At 34.0% G+C, this 18711-nt stretch overlaps 1 protein-coding gene across 8 annotated transcripts in view; it reads right to left on the minus strand.

Annotated features, from left to right (window-relative positions):
- Window positions 1-18711, minus strand: part of LOC138305914 (uncharacterized) — a 145749-nt gene that overhangs the window by 67895 nt on the left and 59143 nt on the right. For 4 of the 8 annotated variants that reach the window (XM_069246198.1, XM_069246200.1, XM_069246197.1 and 1 more), the window contains one exon: window positions 14384-14467. The exons of the other annotated variants lie outside the window; for them this stretch is intronic. In XM_069246198.1, coding sequence (XP_069102299.1) covers window positions 14384-14467 — 84 coding nt within the window. The remainder of the gene's footprint in view (window positions 1-14383; window positions 14468-18711) is intronic. 8 annotated transcript variants of the gene reach the window in all.

Below are 18711 nucleotides of genomic sequence, written 5' to 3' on the forward strand. Positions count from 1 at the left end.
TTGCTGATTTGAAACCAAAGTATTAGAAAGGAACAAACTCTAAAAGCTACTAAACGATTACGGAGAATACAGAGCTACATGTTGATAGCAATGCATAGAGGAGACAGACAGATTTTACTGTTCGATAGAAAATGTTCAGTCACTGGTTACACTGAGTAGGCTGATGATTTACGTGACCTCAGCATTTGGAAAAGCCTATCACAGTTTTATATTAGTGACAACAAAGGTGGCAAATAAGAATATAAGGACTATCGGTTTATCACAATTTCACCCTTTTATCAATGATATTAGATTTTTTCCTCTCACAACACGTATGACTAGTTATAAAGAGCGTAAAACACAGTAAAATGATTTTCTGCAAAAACATCACCAATGATGTATTATATTATCCTAGTAATGCCACAAAAGTTGATAGATTTTACATAGAAGTCCAGCTGTACATTCCAAGATGATATGAACTATAATGTTAAATGGACAGAAGAGTATCCACTGGCCATCACAGATACCAAACATCTTAATCCTGATTAATTTAATCAGGTATTCAAGAAAATTAATTAGATGGGAGGAGATAGGCATACTGTACATTAATGTTAGCCATGACATATCGCAAAACATATTTATAATATTAAGATAAACGGTAAAACTGAGTTAAATCTGTATCACATATCTTACGTATTTGGAAAATATAAATTAACATAAATGACCTGGGGTTCCAATTGGGCCTGGGGAACAAGTAGCAAGGTATTTGACTCGAGTCATCTAGTTGTTATAGCTGTATTACTTTTATTCCGAGTTAGTTCCTGTCGGCAGTAGTGAAATATATAAGAAATAACTGTAGCAACTATACAGCTAGCCCAAACTTGATAACCTCCCCAAAGTATAGAACAAAAACCAGGGACTCAATTATTTGTTGTACTTGCACCTTTTCATACAGATAACCTATGCCCGAACGTACATTTTGTAACCCTAATGGAACCTGACCAGATACTTGGTCTCGACCTTGACCCCAGCTTCCAATTGACTATTCATGTCTGTAAAATTTGTAACGTTTCATATTCTATGACATACTGACCTTTCACTTTACAACATAAACATGTCCATTTTTTGTATTTTTTTAAAAAATATTTTCAGAAGTTTTCAAAATGTTAAAGTTACATAAGATATCAGCACACAAATCATTCATAGTCTTCAATCAATCATTCATCATAATCATCATCATCATCATAGTACATATATTCACTCAGTATACAACGTCATTCATTAATCACCATATCCCACTGTAGCAAATTATATTTGATTACCATTATCACACTCAGTAAACAGCATCACAATAGTTACAGCTTTGTACACTAACATCATTACTCAGTTCGCATCATCATTGCCATGATCATCATCATTGTCAAAATATCCTTACTACATGTATTTTGATATCATGATCAATAAATTTAAATCTTATATTTTGATATCATAATCAAAGTTATTACATGTCCTCTTATCCTCAAACATAACATTATATATGATATCACCCACAAAGACATCATTAATAGAAAACGATAATTGTATGAGGTAATCACTGTACATTTTACATGTAAGCATCCAAATTGATCTGAATGAGTTTTGTTTTTTAAAATATTTTTAATTGATTTGTGTAGAAACAAACAGAACAAACATACCAAACCTAATTAGGAGAGAGAGAGAGAGAGAGAGAGAGAGAGAGAGAGAGAGAGAGAGAGAGAGAGACAGAGAGAGAGAGAGAGAGAGAGAGAGACACTGAGAGAGACAGATAGACAGAAACAAGCAGACAGAGACAGACACACATACAGACAGACAGAGACAGACACACAGACATGTAGACAGACACACAGACATGTAGACAGACACACAGACAGACAGACAGAGAAAGAAAGGTGGGGTGTAACTATGAGACATCAAATATTCAACATTGCAAGAAAAGCAAAAGCAAAATTTGATTAATTGTGGTAATAATATTCAAGGTCGGGAAGATAAATAAACAAGAGAATTAAAAAAAAAGAAAAAAAAGAAATCTGGGCAAATAATGTATACCTTTTACAATGCTACCAGTTTTTTCCCATTTCTTCCAATTCTGATCAAACCTTTCTTTAGCAGAATCACCTTTACTAGTAGCTATATATTTTTGTACCCTATAGTGGTCCTTGATAGTGTTGATTAAAGCATCTACACTTAAGGAGTTATGCAGACATCTCAACTTGGAAATATAATGTTTGATTATAATGGGAATTTCATTATCTATCCCATTATTTTTCAGATTCTGTGAAAGAAGACCAAATAGATATGATTCTTTATTAAAACTGAAGGGAATGACGAGTTCATCTAAAATATTTTCAAAAGTATAAAGAAGGTTCTGAACCTCTTGACATTCCCACAGCACATGCATAATAGTCTCAGTTTCAGAATTACAGAGAACACATAATGGAGAAATGACAACATGAGATTTAAAACGTAGAGAGTTTGTAGTAAGAATATGATGATTCACTCTTTACTGAAACCATTGAAGCTTTATGTTTTTAGTGATAGTGAAAGGAAGTTTGAAAATTTTATTCCAAGTAGGATTGCCAAAGTCAAAAGTCTTATTCCATTTTTTCCTGTCCAGTTGGAATAACATTATTTTTAATAAGAAAGTTGTAAAAGTGTTTAGATCCTTTGGACTTCATTTGAAATAATTCCAGGTTGATTGGAATGTAAGGATATACAACATTAGCGTATGGGAGAGCTGCATTGGCGCAATATTTCTTGACTGCGGATAACACACTTAGATAATGTAGAAAATTACTGTGAATTTGATAATTTTGAGTAAATTCATCAAAGGTAAAAAAGTACCGGCGGTTTTATCCTTCACTAGATCGTGTATTACTATAACTCGTTTCTGATACCAGTCCTTCATAAAAAAATTTTTTTCCTATAGTAATTTCATCATTGTACCAGATAGAGGTTTTCATATAAAATTGATGTTTGTTAAAGATGCTCCACCGCTGACAAATGGTATTTTTCACTATCAAAAACAGGAGGAGACGATTTAGTATTTTTCTTCAGTTACAAAAGTTACTTACTTTAAACCATTACCATCGTTAAAAATTTTGAGCTTCTAATTTTAATTCAAGTTAAAGATATGAAAAATAATTAATTGCATCCCGAAAAAATTCCGTGTCACTATATCCTATATTGAATGATGTACAGATTGCGGATGTACCAAAGGCGAAATAAATTATTTTATATTATTTTTTGTTTTAATTAGGCATATATATACACGATTAAACACCAATTATTGTTCAAATGAAGAATATCATTTATGCTCTGTCGGCGGTGGAGCATCTTTAACATTCTTCTTGTAACTAGAATGAAGATGCCGATAAGCTTTAAATACATCAAACCAAAAACTATTATTACATTTATTTTGATACATTCTTATCAAGCCCACAGTTAGCTAACAAATCTATGTTTATATATGTTTTAAGAATCACTTGCCATTTAGATGTACTAAGAAGAGCTCTTCTTATCCAACTGACTTTCAGAGAGTCAATAAAGGCCTTAATATTTACCATTTTAAGTCCTCCTTCAGTATAGTTTTGTATCAAAATATCCATTTTAACCTTATCTATTTTACTATCCCATAGCAATTCATAGAGAACAGAGGTAATTTTGGAAAGATTTTTTTTTCATCTGGGTTTGGCAGAGATATAAATAAATGATTAAATTGGGAAATAAGTAGTGATTTAATTATATGTATTTTGCCAATTGGAGTTAAAATTCTCCTATTCCATGATTTTATGAGAGATTTAAGTTTTATCAGTTTTTTGTCAAAATTTAACTTGGGTATCATATGCAGATTAACATGGAAGTCAATTCCTAGTAGAGTGAACCTCTCTTGCCCCCACTGAAGATCTAGTTCTGGAAGAAATGTATCTGAGCTATATTTTTTGCTTCCGATCCATACCACTTGAGTTTTCGAAACATTCATTTTAAGTCCTGATATATTAGCAAAATGTCTTAATTCTTTTATCGATTCCCTAAGTGATTTCTCTGAACCATCTAGTGCCAGTGAGGTATCATCCGCGTATTGGGATAAGAGTATTGGACAGCCGTTAATATCAATTCCTTCATTATGTCGTAAATTAATCACCAAAATTTCTGCGCATAGAATAAAGATATAAGGAGCGATAGGGTCGCCTTGACGACAGCCTCTTTTAATTGAAAAAAAATGAAGATAAGTCCCCACCTTGATTAATAGTAGCACTAGCATTGTTGTGAAAGGTTTTTACCCAATTTATTATACTGTTCCCAAAGCCAAAAAAATGTAATACTTTTTCAATAAAAACTCAAGAGACCGAATCAAAAGCTTTTTCAAAATCAATCATTAAAAACAAACCTGGAATATCATTTTCTTCTGTATATTGCATGACATCATAGACAAGTCTGGTATTTTCGCCAATATAACGCCCCTTTAAAAACCCAGTCTGATCATTATCAATTATTTCATCCAAAACTGATTTAAGTCTACGAGCTATGGTACCTGATGCTGTTTTATAGACAACATTAAAAAGAGTTATTGGCCTCCAATTCTTTATGAAATGTCTGAATTTATCTCCCTTAGGGATACATGAGATGATACCTTGTCGTTGCGAGATAGATAAAATGCCAGAAAGATACCCAAAATTGATCGAGCGCACAACAAAATTACCTAAATATTTCCAAAAACATTTATAAAACTCTACTGTAAAGCCATCTATACCGGGACTTTTGTTATTTTTCATATTTTGCAAAGTTTTCCCAGCTTCTTCCAGTGTTATTAAGCCCTCAATATTTTTGAATCAATATCACTAATTTTTTTAACATTAAATGGTTCTAAAATGCTATCTAAATTAATATCTTCTAGATTGCTATTAGAATCATACAGCTTTTTATAAAAATTGAAAACTTGTTGCAAAATTTCATCCTGGTTTGTTATTACTTTCCCATCATCTAGTTGTAACTTTGGTATAATTTTAGATGTGTAATTTCGATTTTCTAAATTGAAAAAAATAATTAGTAGGTTTTTCCCCTTCCTCAATCCATTTAGCTCGAGATCTAACAATACTCCCTTTAATTTTCTTTATTTCCCTTATCAATTGTAACTCTTTCTTTTTAAGTTCTAAATCAACTAAATTTGGTTCATCTTGATCCTTTAATGCCTGAATTGCCTTCTTAAGATGATCTTCCCCAGTATTCTGCTGTTTTTTCTTATACGTGGAGTATGAAATAGTTTTCCCCCTAATTTGCATGAGCAAGGTTTCAAGAAATAGCTTATCATCAATAGTAAACTGTATATCTGAATATGAAATGCTAATTATGTTGGACTGATTATAGACTGGAAGACAGTACTGCAATTTTGTCTCAGAAATACATTTTTTTACAAGATCTAAATATTCAATGTCCTGAAGGAGACTATTATTAAATTTCCACACACCCTTTTCCGGTCTAAATTTTTGAAATTGAAAAGATATTACAGGAAAAGAATGGTCAGAACGATAACCAGAAGCAATACTCGTTTTATTACAGCTTGAAATCTAATTTTCAGACGAGCTTGTCTCAAAGGTCTATTCTTTCTCCAAGAATACCTTCTGATATCTTCATGTTGTTCTCGAAAAATATCGGTAAGAGTAAAATAATCAATTATTTCTAATACTTTTTCTCTGGCCTTAGGATTGTTAAGATTTGTATAGTTTTTATCATAATCAAGCTTGGGATCCAGCACTAAATTAAAATCACCACAAATAATTGAATGTTTATTATCAAATTCTTCCAAGGTTTCATTCAAAATGTTATAGAATTCGGGACTATCCCTTTTTTGACCATAGATATTAATCTAGGAAATTCTGAACGTTTCAATTTCAACATCTAAAGCCAAAAAGTTTGAATCATCTTTCTTTTCATTAAACACTTTAAATTCAAAGTTATTTTTAAAAAAGAATTACAACCCCTCTTGCATTCGATTTGAAAGAGTTAAAAAACATTGAAAGCCCCACTCGTTTCTAATAATGTGTTCTTGTTCCTTAGTAAAATGAGTGTCCTGTAAGTGTTAAAAAACAGCAGATAATGTTACTATTTGTCGATCTAAGGTAGGAGAAAACATCTTTTCGTTTTAATTTATCCCCCAGACCCTGACAGTTTGCCGACAAAAACTGTATTTCAGACATCTTTGCAAGTCACTTTTGAGTATAATCGATCCACCCCAAAGTAGAAAGAAATACGGGACATAACAGGAGTAAGACAGAGAAAATAGTACGGAAAAGAAAAGAAGCATAAAAACGTATACATCAGTCACATATACACTAAGTCGTCGACTACTACCTGACTACATACTGGTACTAGAATTATGAAAGTCAAATATGTGTACACACTGTATCCCTCAACCTGCCATGAGACCGGAAGCACTATTCTAATACATTCTACTCGGAACTCTTCGAACAACTATGCTATTACATCGATCAAATCCCTAGTGTTCCGAGTGCAAATAATTACGGAAATGTGATTAATAAAAGTAAACCAAACACGGACCAGAATGTAATTATATGAAAATCATTCGTGAACATAGAAATATATATATGTATGCATATATCTAAAAACCGGAATTATTATAATAAATGTGTAACATACGTACAGTACATTTAATCCACATAAATTTAAAGACATGCTCACTTACCATATAAAGAAATATCCTAATTAAAATCCTTTGGAATGAAACGCACAATCATCAAACAAATATACACACAATAACCACAGTGATAAGAAACATAGAGAACTTATTTACATGGGTTGGCGGCATTCCAAAATTCCAAACGCCTTTAAATGTCTTTACCAACCGTCACTGAGTTTCTTGCGCGCACAGATAATGTCATGCTTTCTCCTGCGGAATAAATTGTACGATAATATTTCTTGGTTTGGATCGGCTAAAATGTCCAAGTCTGTGAGAGATGTTAATGTCACTTTTTGTAAGATTTACTTCAAGTGTGTCCGTCACAAAGCTCACTATTTTCTCCACACAATCTTCCGCTGTTTCTTTTTCCGACGGGTCTTCCAGGCCGATAATGCGAAGCTAATCTTTCCTTCCATGTTGTTCCATGTCATTAAGTTTATATTCCATCTTCTATGTAACCACATGTAATCTCGTAATTTTTCGTTCTAAACTGTCCACAGTTTTCCGGAGATCATCATTGTCAGTCTCTAGATCAAATATTCGAGTCTCTAGGCGATCGGTTATTTCCTTGTTTTCAACACATATATCTTTCTTCAGTTGAGAAATCTTATTGTCGAGATACTCCCGTGTGATCATGGTAGAAAGAAGTTCATCTAACCTGACTTCCATTGTTCTTATGTCTTTCGTCTCAGTACCACTCTGACGTCGACTGTCCTTACTGACTGAATTATCTCTGGTCGAAACCCCGTTATGTTTTTTTTCCGTTCCAGACATAGTTAAGCTGACAAAGCTTCCAAAATCTTGACAGGTACGAGAGATCCAGGCGTACGTGTAGTAGCGCTACATGTAGTATATAGTGAGTAAAAGTCGTCGTAGGTACTCAGTTCATATTCAGGAAATTAACTTTCTCAAACCACACTTATCATAGCGAAATTTCCGAAAATAGTTCGATATTTCGTTAGTTCGTTCTATTATCTCATACACATCCAAGAATGAGTCTGAATTCCATTCCAATAAAGCGAATTTGTTCCGATTTTGCAGAGCAAAACAACTTCGACTGGTCAGTACCCACGTGACCACGTGACCTCCTAAACATGTCCATTTTATATGATAGTTATGCCTATCATTTACTCAAAATTCTTTATTTGGGGCTTCAACTTTTTTATCCAATAGTCTCCAATTCCACTCTACTATTTCATGTAACAATGTATTCTGTATATAGTGGCTCGTATTCTACTGCAGATGACATTGTCTTATCTAACGTACTAGGATGACGAACGGTTACCTTTTTTCCTCATCTCAAACTTATGAAACCCGTTTATAAACTGGTCCACAACCTGATTTTCAAGATAATAATGGTGAAGTTCAGAGTATGCTAAGAAGGCTGTCCTTCTATGATCATAACCGAAATCAGACGCGGTGTCGTCCTTCCCCTACTTATGTCCCCTAAACGTACACCCACATGCGCTAGTTTGTTCCTCAGGATTGAATCCTTTGTTTAGAGCTGCTTTATTGAAGTATAAAGTATAATCAGAACTGCCTTACTGTAAGATTGCTAAATAGTTTCTGCGCTCTGCCCCTGAGATTAATATGTATTTACTGGTGGGTATTTCCTATCGAATCGCATATTTCATACACAGGCGCACAGGAGCACAGTACTTCCCGAATTTTTTACCGAGAGGAAGATTGCATACAGCCAATTTCGTGTCAAAGGCGGGGAAGTTAATAGTTGGGTTAAGGAAGTTGTTGTTATATGATCCATTCTTGACAACCTTATTGGGCTTTTAGAATGGAAAGGCATTGTTTGTTTTGTATCTATACGTAAATATTACAACGGGGACGAAGATCTGCTCATTCAGCCTTTAAAGTATTGAAACCTTCAATCCTAGAGAAAACACAATCCTATTCTCCTAATGCTTCTGATGTTAATTCGGTCTTTAAAAATATGATTTGGGCAAATTAAGATTTTTTAAAAAGATAATTTAACATCATAAATCTTTGGATTAATACTGTAATTAATTACATTCATAATGTTGAAGCGAACCTGCCCTAGGATACGCTGGTACCCAAGAAATATTAAAATCTCCCAGACTGAATGTCTGGTGTCTCAGACATTCGTGTAGTACGTTTCCAGGGCAAATGTGTACATGTGTGTGAGTTGTCAACGACGTAACAGTCTGGCATATAGATAGGTTCCTCGTTTATATACAATGTTGTACCGACATTTAGGTTCCATGTCGTATATATTGTGACAAACAGGTACATATCGGCCAATTCCATGTCTGCTTATAAAAGAGGGCTGAGAGAGACAGAGGAGCAGTCTGCACCGCCCTATCTTAGGGTCTGGACCATTTGGTCACACGATGTCTGGCACGGCACACATTGTGTGTTATATTAATAAATAAATATGTATATAGGCTAAGAAAATAAAATGTCGACTACAATATTGGAAGTCCAGTCACCATTGCAACAAACAACCATGAAGCCTACAGTCTACCCTATACCACCTACACAGTTAACTTTGAGAAATAACATTCAACTTTGAAATATTATACTGGCGCCGTGACGTGTGATGTGAACCTGGATTTCGCGGACGACACCACTTCACGTAGCTACGCCACTATTATGATCTTCAGTGCCACATCATCAGTCACAAGAATACAGCAGCAGCAAACATCATCCATTCCACTACAAATACCGCCAACAACACTATAATTACCACAACAACTACACAACCACTAAGTAGACGGAAGATTGAAGAAAGAAAATAAAAAAATTAACTCTGAAAATGAAAATTTTGGACATTTAATAATGTATTTTCATGCATTAAAATTAGGTTTTTGCTAACGTATACTGTTTTATTTTTGTCTTAACTGATATTGATAGGTTTGCTTTAATTTGGTTTTTAATTCGATGTTACATTATATTAGACATCTTTCATTTTGCCCGACACGGAGTACGGACACCGACACCCACACCGACTTCCGAAATTTGGGGGCCGTCACGAAATGTAAAATAGACAAAATTGTAACAAATACGTTATAAATATAATATACTTGCCGTGTCGTATCTTTTGAAGTAAGACATTATTGCTGGAAGTAGTTTAAAATTTAAATGGTATCATTTTCTTTCATTTTATAATGTCAGCTTACACTGAAAATCAATCAAATGTAAACTCAATTAATATAGGCGGTACTAATTATACATATTCATTATACATCTGGTCATTTGATTGACTCTGCTTAAAATCAGGGGATGCAATCAAATTTCGTGTCTTTAAAACATACTTCAGGTATAATTCGGTACATTTTTGTTGATATATTTCAAGGACGTAGATGACATATACAAATATGTACGTTCTTAATATTTTGAAATAAATTGAATACTGCTTGCAACTTCTATATAACTTTAAATGTGTGATTACTTTCAAATTTGTTAATTGTGTTCATTGTTTAAGTTTTTATTAATTATACATTTTTGATACGATATGCTTGTTTCGCACCTAACAATGGTCGTCTACTACAGCACTGTCCTGTCTCTATGCACGTGAAAGCTGACCTACCTGTGTCATACTAGAGTGCATATCTAGACCGATATCGTATAGTTTTCATTTGATACACAGGCTTTTGACTATTGATATACGGACGACCTCTATATGTGTACCCAGTATTGCACATATAGAGGTGTCCGTATATCTACAGAGTCGAAAGCCTGTGTATCAATAGTGACAGTGCATGGCCGGTAACAATTTCTGATATATCTTATTTGTTTGGTTTTAATACATACATTTTCAAAGGTGAAATTGATCAGTGGCTTAGGAAGATAAAACGTAATGAGCGGCAAAGGTCCTGAAGATTTTTGACATCCTTGATTATAATCATATAATTAATTATTTAAAGACTTACCCGAAATTAAAAGAAATAATTGAACACATAACACGTGCTTTCGCATAGTAAATACATATTGAAGGTTACCATGTGCGCACATTTCATTTAGACGATTGGACGAGTTACGCAATGCATTATGGATAAATAGATACATGTAGCTACGTATTTTTTTCATTTCCTTATATAATAATTTCATATGTTACCTTCATTTCTATTGGTTAAATCGTGGAGATTATTTTTCCATCGACCGAAAGAATTGTACTTCAAGTATTATGACTTTCTAATTCAGAACATTTTCGCGGGGAATTTTAAAAGCGGCGCAGTCATTGGCCAAACTGAATTATTGGATAAGATATATTTTTTTAATAGTAAAAGTAAATAAAATCACGGAAATTTATGCTAAATTGGTACCTGATTGAATTATCTGAATTAAATTATAATCATTATTCTAATCTATATACATATATGTTCGGATAAACATGGAATGAACATGAAAAAGTAAGGCGAGTTTAATTTGTTGAATTTGTTTTTGAGACAACCCCCGAAATTTGTTTTTACTTATATTGATATCTTTTCTTTGATTTTGTTTTTAATTCGATGTTACTTTCTATTACAAATTTTAGGTACATCGTACAAATAAGTTTGTTATTTTTACATACACATAAAAGGATGATAAATATTCTATGCGAAACGTTATGTAGTAATTCAGTGTGCTAAATATAATTTACTTTTATACACTTGATTTATTGATATTACCATACTGTTTAATTCATCTTAAGTTTATTATTTTTTCCTAAGCCTACGGATTTTTTGAACTTTTGGCTGAAATATTTTTTTTTCTTAATTTCATTTCTATTAATATGTTCATGACTTGTGCTGTTCATTTTATCATTCGCAGAGAAAGTTCCTTAACATACTTTTAAAAAAAAATCATTCAGAATCTGTTAATTTACACCAATACATTTTTATACAATATATCAAAACGTCTGGTTTGTTCTGCTGACATGGTTAACATGAAGTTTTAAAATGTCAAATGGAACAACCAGTACGTCTGAGAGCAATAGGGTGGTGAGACTTCTCATTAAGGTTCATTGTCTCGATATTATTGACATTTTACGTTATATATATATATATATATTATTTAAGATGTTTTTATCTTTTTGGATATAATTTATGTATTTTTTTTTGTAATCTCACTCTCACTCTCCTCCCTGTTTCTTTATTGCTATAATGCAATCACAGAATGTTAGTTAGCTAGCCTGTTGATTTTTGTCATTATTTGGGTTAGTCTTTGTTAATACACCCGATTCTTTTTTTTCAATTTCATCAATTTACCTGTCGGCCTTATTCAGACTTTGCCGTATAAATTGTTATTTTTCTAATCTTTATGTTTTGCTATGTCCCGCCAGTCTTTCAAATTATCATATTTGTTCTTTTCTGTAACCCAGTGAGTCCAAAAAGTTTGAAATGTATTTTTGAACATATCGTTTTTATTTGTATTAACGTTCATTTTCAACGTCCTTGGATCAACTGTTATCTTATCTGTATTGATATTTAATGGTTGCTATGAACACATGATGTAATATCTGTTTTGACTATAACATTTTCAATGTCTTAAGTAACAAGAAACATGTCTATTCTTGATTTTAAAATTCCTCTTTTGAATGTGCAGTAAGATTTTCTGGGGTTACAAAGTCTCCAAATATCCACAAGTTGAAATGAATCAATCAAATGTTGCGTTTTTAAGTTTTTAACTTTAACTTTAATATTGATATATATGTGTGTGGGCACCATAGCTGTAAAAGACATTACCTTGGAGACACACGTGATCGTGGTCAGAACTTTGTGTAGTGCTTCCTATATATTATAGTCAGGGAGAGTTACCTCCCTTAGTGGAAAAACGTAAGGGAAACCAGAAATAGTATGGCCAGCTTGGGCGCAATGCGGGAAGCAGAGACAAAGCAGAGGACACAAGGTGATGGAGCGAATAATACTATAGTTGGGTGTGCTTGGTGATAATCTGGACTAGAAGTCTACATACAAATGTGAAGGATGACTGGTTCGTATCATGGTATGGTGGTGAAGTGACATAGAAGATTCAAGATGTGAGAACGCTTACGCGGGACGCGCTGAATCGTGGACGATGCACGGAGATAAACTCATGAACTGTAAAATCGTAAGAGTCGTTGGTGCCAAACACATAGACCACATTATGATATTTACATATATTTTATGCTTATTAAATTGTTAAATGTATACTAAGGCCTTTGTTGTCACAGAAAAGATCCGAGGAAAATATAAATAATATTCGTCAACATTGTGACAAATTTGGTGCTCGTCCGGGATGAAATTGTTTTGGTAAAGTTTAGGCCTTACAATTGTAATTGGGTAAATTGCTGAGTTTGGTGAATAAAATGGGTTGTTGGCACTGTACGCATAAATGTACAATACGTACTGGGTTTAGTGACAGTGTTTACATGTACATGTTCACTATAGAGGTAAACATAAACAAAGCAATGTCGCTGTTAGAGATACTGTAGCTTGATGTAGGCAGGGTTAGGTTAACACCTACACGGTCAGTATAGTGTGACTAAATATTGTAGTGTTACAGGAAATTCTTGTTATCTGGTATCGAGTTCTATGCCCGACTTTAGAAGAAAGAACAAAAACAAGAACAAAACATTTGTTTGGAAGCCCCCATCACCATATCCCTATTTTGATGTTATAAGAAACCGGAATTGTTTTGGCGGTGTGGCCTGTACATAAATAAGAGTTTATCTAACATTACCACAGATATTACAGGAGATGATGAATTACTCTCCATTGGACTTTATTTACCGAAGGAAAAGTACATTATTGTCGGGTCCTGCTATAGAACACTTAGGCAATCAACCTTACGAGACTTTCTAGTAGGGTTTTAGATATGATAACACCATACTAATATAGGTGGAGAAGCTAGAATACTTGGATCAGATATACAATGATCTAACATGTGTCGAGAATGTTGTAATCAGAGACAATTCATTGCCACCTACCCAGTTACAGTTGAATATATCTATATACTAGAAAACTAGAAGGAAAAAAACTAGAAAATAAATCTCATCAACGATGAAGGCCACAGAGTTCATAGTAGTATATATTTACATGACATTAGACGATTTACCAACTACCTCGATGGACTATCTGGGACATTGGAACAATTTCGTGAGTTTATAGAACAGAAATATCACGAAATCCACAACATTCATCGGAGGGAATTTAATGGAGAAAGTGAAGTATCAATATACAGCGTTTGATATCATCCGAGACAAGCACGGGTTTACTTTCCTCTCACAATTGACAAAGACATCCAATTATTGAGTGCTCAACTAATACAGACATCCGAATCTTAACTCAGTAAAAGTATTCAACCAAATTGGTATTATCAATGACCAGTTTATCAGTTATATTTTCGGGACCAACGAATGATAACTGTAATGTAAGTTTATATATAATTAGATGGAGGCAAAATCGGTATCGAACACATAGCAATATGTGAGAGCAATTGTCTCAATAACCGAAAGTCTTTTTTTCAGTTAGTGATTATATATGTGACACTTGTTTGTGTTACAATAGCATTGCATAAACTGTCTATGGCAATATAAACTAAACCAGTATATCCTTTATATACATTTATACCAAAACTATTCAGATCCAGAACGTAATACAAAGAATTGTTTATTTTCTTATAACTTCGTCATTTTATTGAAGATTAAGAGATATACATTGATGGGAAAATACTCACCGAATTAGGGTCTGCTCCATGGCTCAACAAAAGTTCCACAATTTCTCTATGACCATAAAAAGCTGCCTTATATAGTGCATCATCCTGAAACAAAATATATGTGAGTTTACAATGGTGTACAAATGTAGAAACTAAAACTGATCGTTTGATGTTTCTCAAAGTAAATACCTCGTTCGACATTATTTTATTACAACTTCAGCCAATAACTAAGGATTGATTATCAATTTTGTTGCTTACCATAACGAATGAAGAATGTTGATTTCGTGCTAATGATGTGTGCTAATCCTTATATTAACGTTAACCAATCTAAAATTCCCTACATTGAAAAAAGTCGAATTTTATGTATTCGGTTTAACATTATTATACACATTTGAAACAGTATTAATACTAGTTGCTTGTACAGCTGCGGAACAGCCGCCAGTCAGTTCTTCTCGTTGCCATGGCGACACAAAATATAGATCCGAAAATGATTTTATCCTTTGGACATTGTTCGCGATCGGCGATATTTATTGTATTTTTGTTTTCATTTAATGTCTTAAATTGCATCAAAGAAACATTCTTATGTCGCTTCAGATACAAAACTTACTGCCCAGTACTGGCAGTGCAGGGAATGTGAGATGCAGTTGCTCGATTTAGCAGTGGTCCGGTTTCGAAGAAAAGACGATTGTTGAAAATGCCGAACAGTAGGTATCTTTGCATCATCACACCGTTTAAAACTAAATTTCAATTACTGTGGAATAGAACTTAATATTGTATTTCCGTCTGGTATTTGTTTGCAGCTGGCATTTAGATATATATTATGTGATACCCAATCGCTGTATCTATGGTCGGAACTCAATAAAATGTGTTACATGTACGAACTAGTCGCAGATCACTAAAAGACTTCTGTGCTATTCTTGAAATATATTAACTAAATTAAAATTTTGATTGGAGAAATAAATAGAGAAAGATCGATCTGAAATGCTGGCGTTTTTCAACGACCTTCCATTGTCATGGGCTTTGACACACACGGAATCGTTTCGGTGATAATGTACGTTAGGCCTAATGTCAATGAATATCAGTGTGTTTATAATCTAAGAGTGTTGTCAATGAATATATCGTTTCCGAAGCGGCGTTAACCTCGGTCACAATGTAAACAATGTCAAAATGTATTATCACGCCGGTCAGAGATCAGCGCGTGACCACGCATCTTCATTCAGAAAAGAAGAGATCGGAGTTTACGAGTTTCACTGTGGCGGATCGAAATGAAAATGTAAATATTAGAACACATAAACACACATCATCTGAAGATAGATTTATTTGTTTCATCACTTTATAAGTATGGCACCAGCTACATCTAATCAATGTAATTTATGGATGAAGCTGCATTTCTACTCCTGTTGGGATGATGCTACTTCTTAAGACATATCCTGATATACAAAAGTGATATTTTAAGCTACACTCCGATGACCTAAACGCAATGTCGATATAAGTTTCATCGTTCAAAATTTTGATCATATGTCCACACCTCATTTTTCCTCTTTTTGTATTTTTTACTGCACTTTTTCTAATCAATGGAGTTGTCGTGTTTTACATTGTCATTGTCTACGGCATCATTCAAGGTCACCTGAATACTATAACCCAACTTCTTTTCGCGACTGGTATGAAAGTACCTTAGGACATAAGAAACAGCATTAAGACACACGCAATATCTCTCTGTTTACCGGAAATATACGCATTTTTCAAAATGGCCGCCAATTATATATGATAGTTTCTCCCTTTCTAATAAATCTATATTAGTAGTGCGGCATAGGGAAATGGTAGTGGATATTGGTTTTACAAAGCCATATATGATCTATATATTGCTTTCGTTGTTTTGCTGTCTGATGTAGTGATACTCAACTTACGCACTGTAATGAGGACGACGCTGCATTTCTACTTCTGTTGGGATGATGCAACTTCTTTAGACATATCCTGATATACATAAGTGATATTTTAAGCTACACTCCGATGACCTAAACGCAATATCGACAAAATGAAGTTTCATTGTTCGAAATTTTGATCATATGTCCACACCTCATTTTTCCTCTTTTTTGTATTTTTTATGACTTATTCTAATCAATGGAGTTACATTTTCGTTGTCTATGGCCTTCTTCAGGTGTCACCTGAATATTGTAACCCAACTTATTTTCGCCTTTTCTGTACCTAACTACTTTTGACGACGACTTAATTTCCTTTTCTATACCTAACGACTTTTGACGACGACTTAATTTCCTTTTCTATACCTAACGACTTTTGACGACGACTTAATTTCCTTTTCTATACCTAACTACTTTTGACGACGACTTAATTTCCTTTTCTATACCTAACTACTTTTGACGACGACTTAATTTCCTTTTCTATACCTAACGACTTTTGACGACGACTTAATTTCCTTTTCTATACCTAACGACTTTTTGAAACGTATTAATTTATCTGGGTGTTCGAATTAAGCGAGTTCTCATGTCTACTGACGATCTCTTTACTTGGTATATATAGAATAGTTCCATGTCATAAAATGATGTGAACAAGAGAGATGTCAAAATCGCCGATGGTAGTTACAAAATTATAACAATAAAACCGAGATATATATTATGAAATGCTGTTCTACAGTAGATTCATGAAAAAGAAAATGGGCATTTTCGGAGAACTCAATGTCCAAAAGCTCCCATTTTGAGTTATAAGAACTTTTTATGTATGATTTTTGTCTTTCGGACCCAAAATTTACTTCGTAATACCCGAGTTCTTCGAGTTTCTCGAATTCGAATTATCCGAGTAATTTATACAAAGAGAAAGAGGGAATTCGGTCGGGACCGGCAAAGTACTACGTATTAAGCCGGGTTGTCGAATTATCCGAGTTCGTATTAACCAAGTTACACTGTATGTAAAATATGTGTGTCAAGTCTGGAGCCGAGATAGAACAACTTCCTGTCTGCGGTTTCTCCGACTGGAGAGTTTAGGATTAAGTGTTAGGTAGTATTTTAAACAGTTAAATATTTGTTTCGGTATACCACCTTTGTTGCCAATGGGGTTTAATTGCTGACTGAATTGAAGGTTTGATGTCAGTGTAATGAAGTTTCAAATCAGTATGTGCTAGACGAAGAGCAGTCTTAGCTGCTTTATCGACCTTTTCATTCTCCTTTATACCCACATGGCTGGGAATCAAGAGATAAGCAATTTGAGTTTTAGAAGATAATCGAAATGTTCGGTTCGAAATATTTTGTATTTTGGATTAATGTGTTTCTAGGGTTTCTTGATTTCAAAGCTTGCAGGACCGAAAGAGAATCGGAACAGATGATTGCCTTTTCAATGAAGAGTTCTTCGATATTATCAAGCGCCAGACTGATAGCACATGCTTCCGCAGAGAAAATGGAGGTAACATCCACGGTGTACTCGTCAATGGTGTAGAAATTTATATTTAGTTCCTGCAAAAAATTTGAAATTCTAATGCCAAATGCTGGTATGAGCTTTTGATTTTGTATAAATATTTCTTGATGTTGTGAGTTAAAAACAAGATTAAATGCGGGTTTATTAGGATTAGATTTGAGTTGAGCAGCGTACTGTATATAATGTATTTCGTCGGTCGTCTATAGATGGCTCATTAGCTTCCACATGGAGACTCTTCACAGGTGTTGTTCGAAAAGCTCCAAGTTCGAGACGCAGTCCCTGAATCTGGATAGGGTCAAGCATCTGTACTTAGGAGCTGCGAGCCGATCCATAAACAATCGAGCTGTAGTCACGTTTTGATCTAATAAGTGCCCGGTAGATACGCAGAAGCATTTCACGGTCTGCACCTCAATCAGAATGGGAAAGAACACGTAGAATGATCAGCGTCTTCGGGGACTTATCCTTCAGATGTTTGATATGTGGAACAAAGGACAGTTTCGAATCAAATATTAGTCCAAGAAATTAGGTTTGTCCAACTACTGGAATTTTAATTCCATTGAGTGTGAGGTCTGGATCGTTGTGTGGTTTTCGTTTTTGACAGAAATACATGCATACATTTATTGATCTTGAAAATCTAAAGCCATTTTCGTCAGCCCAATCTTGTAATTTGCATAAACATTGCTGTAGTTGTCGTTCTATAGTGTGCATGCTTTTTATCTGTAGCAGATCAAGAAATCATCCACAAATAGATGCCCTTCCGTAGATTGGCCGATACTACAGAGCTTCATGTTGATAGTAATACATAGCCGAGACAGAAAGTATTTACGGTTCGATGGAAAACGTCTAGTCACTGGTCACTCTGAGTAGAAATAAGGCTGATGATTTATGTTGCCTCAGCATTTGGAGAAGCCTATCACAGTTTT

The sequence above is a fragment of the Argopecten irradians genome, chromosome 13, assembly GCF_041381155.1.
Source record: "Argopecten irradians isolate NY chromosome 13, Ai_NY, whole genome shotgun sequence".
In the NCBI taxonomy this organism is placed as follows: domain Eukaryota; kingdom Metazoa; phylum Mollusca; class Bivalvia; order Pectinida; family Pectinidae; genus Argopecten; species Argopecten irradians.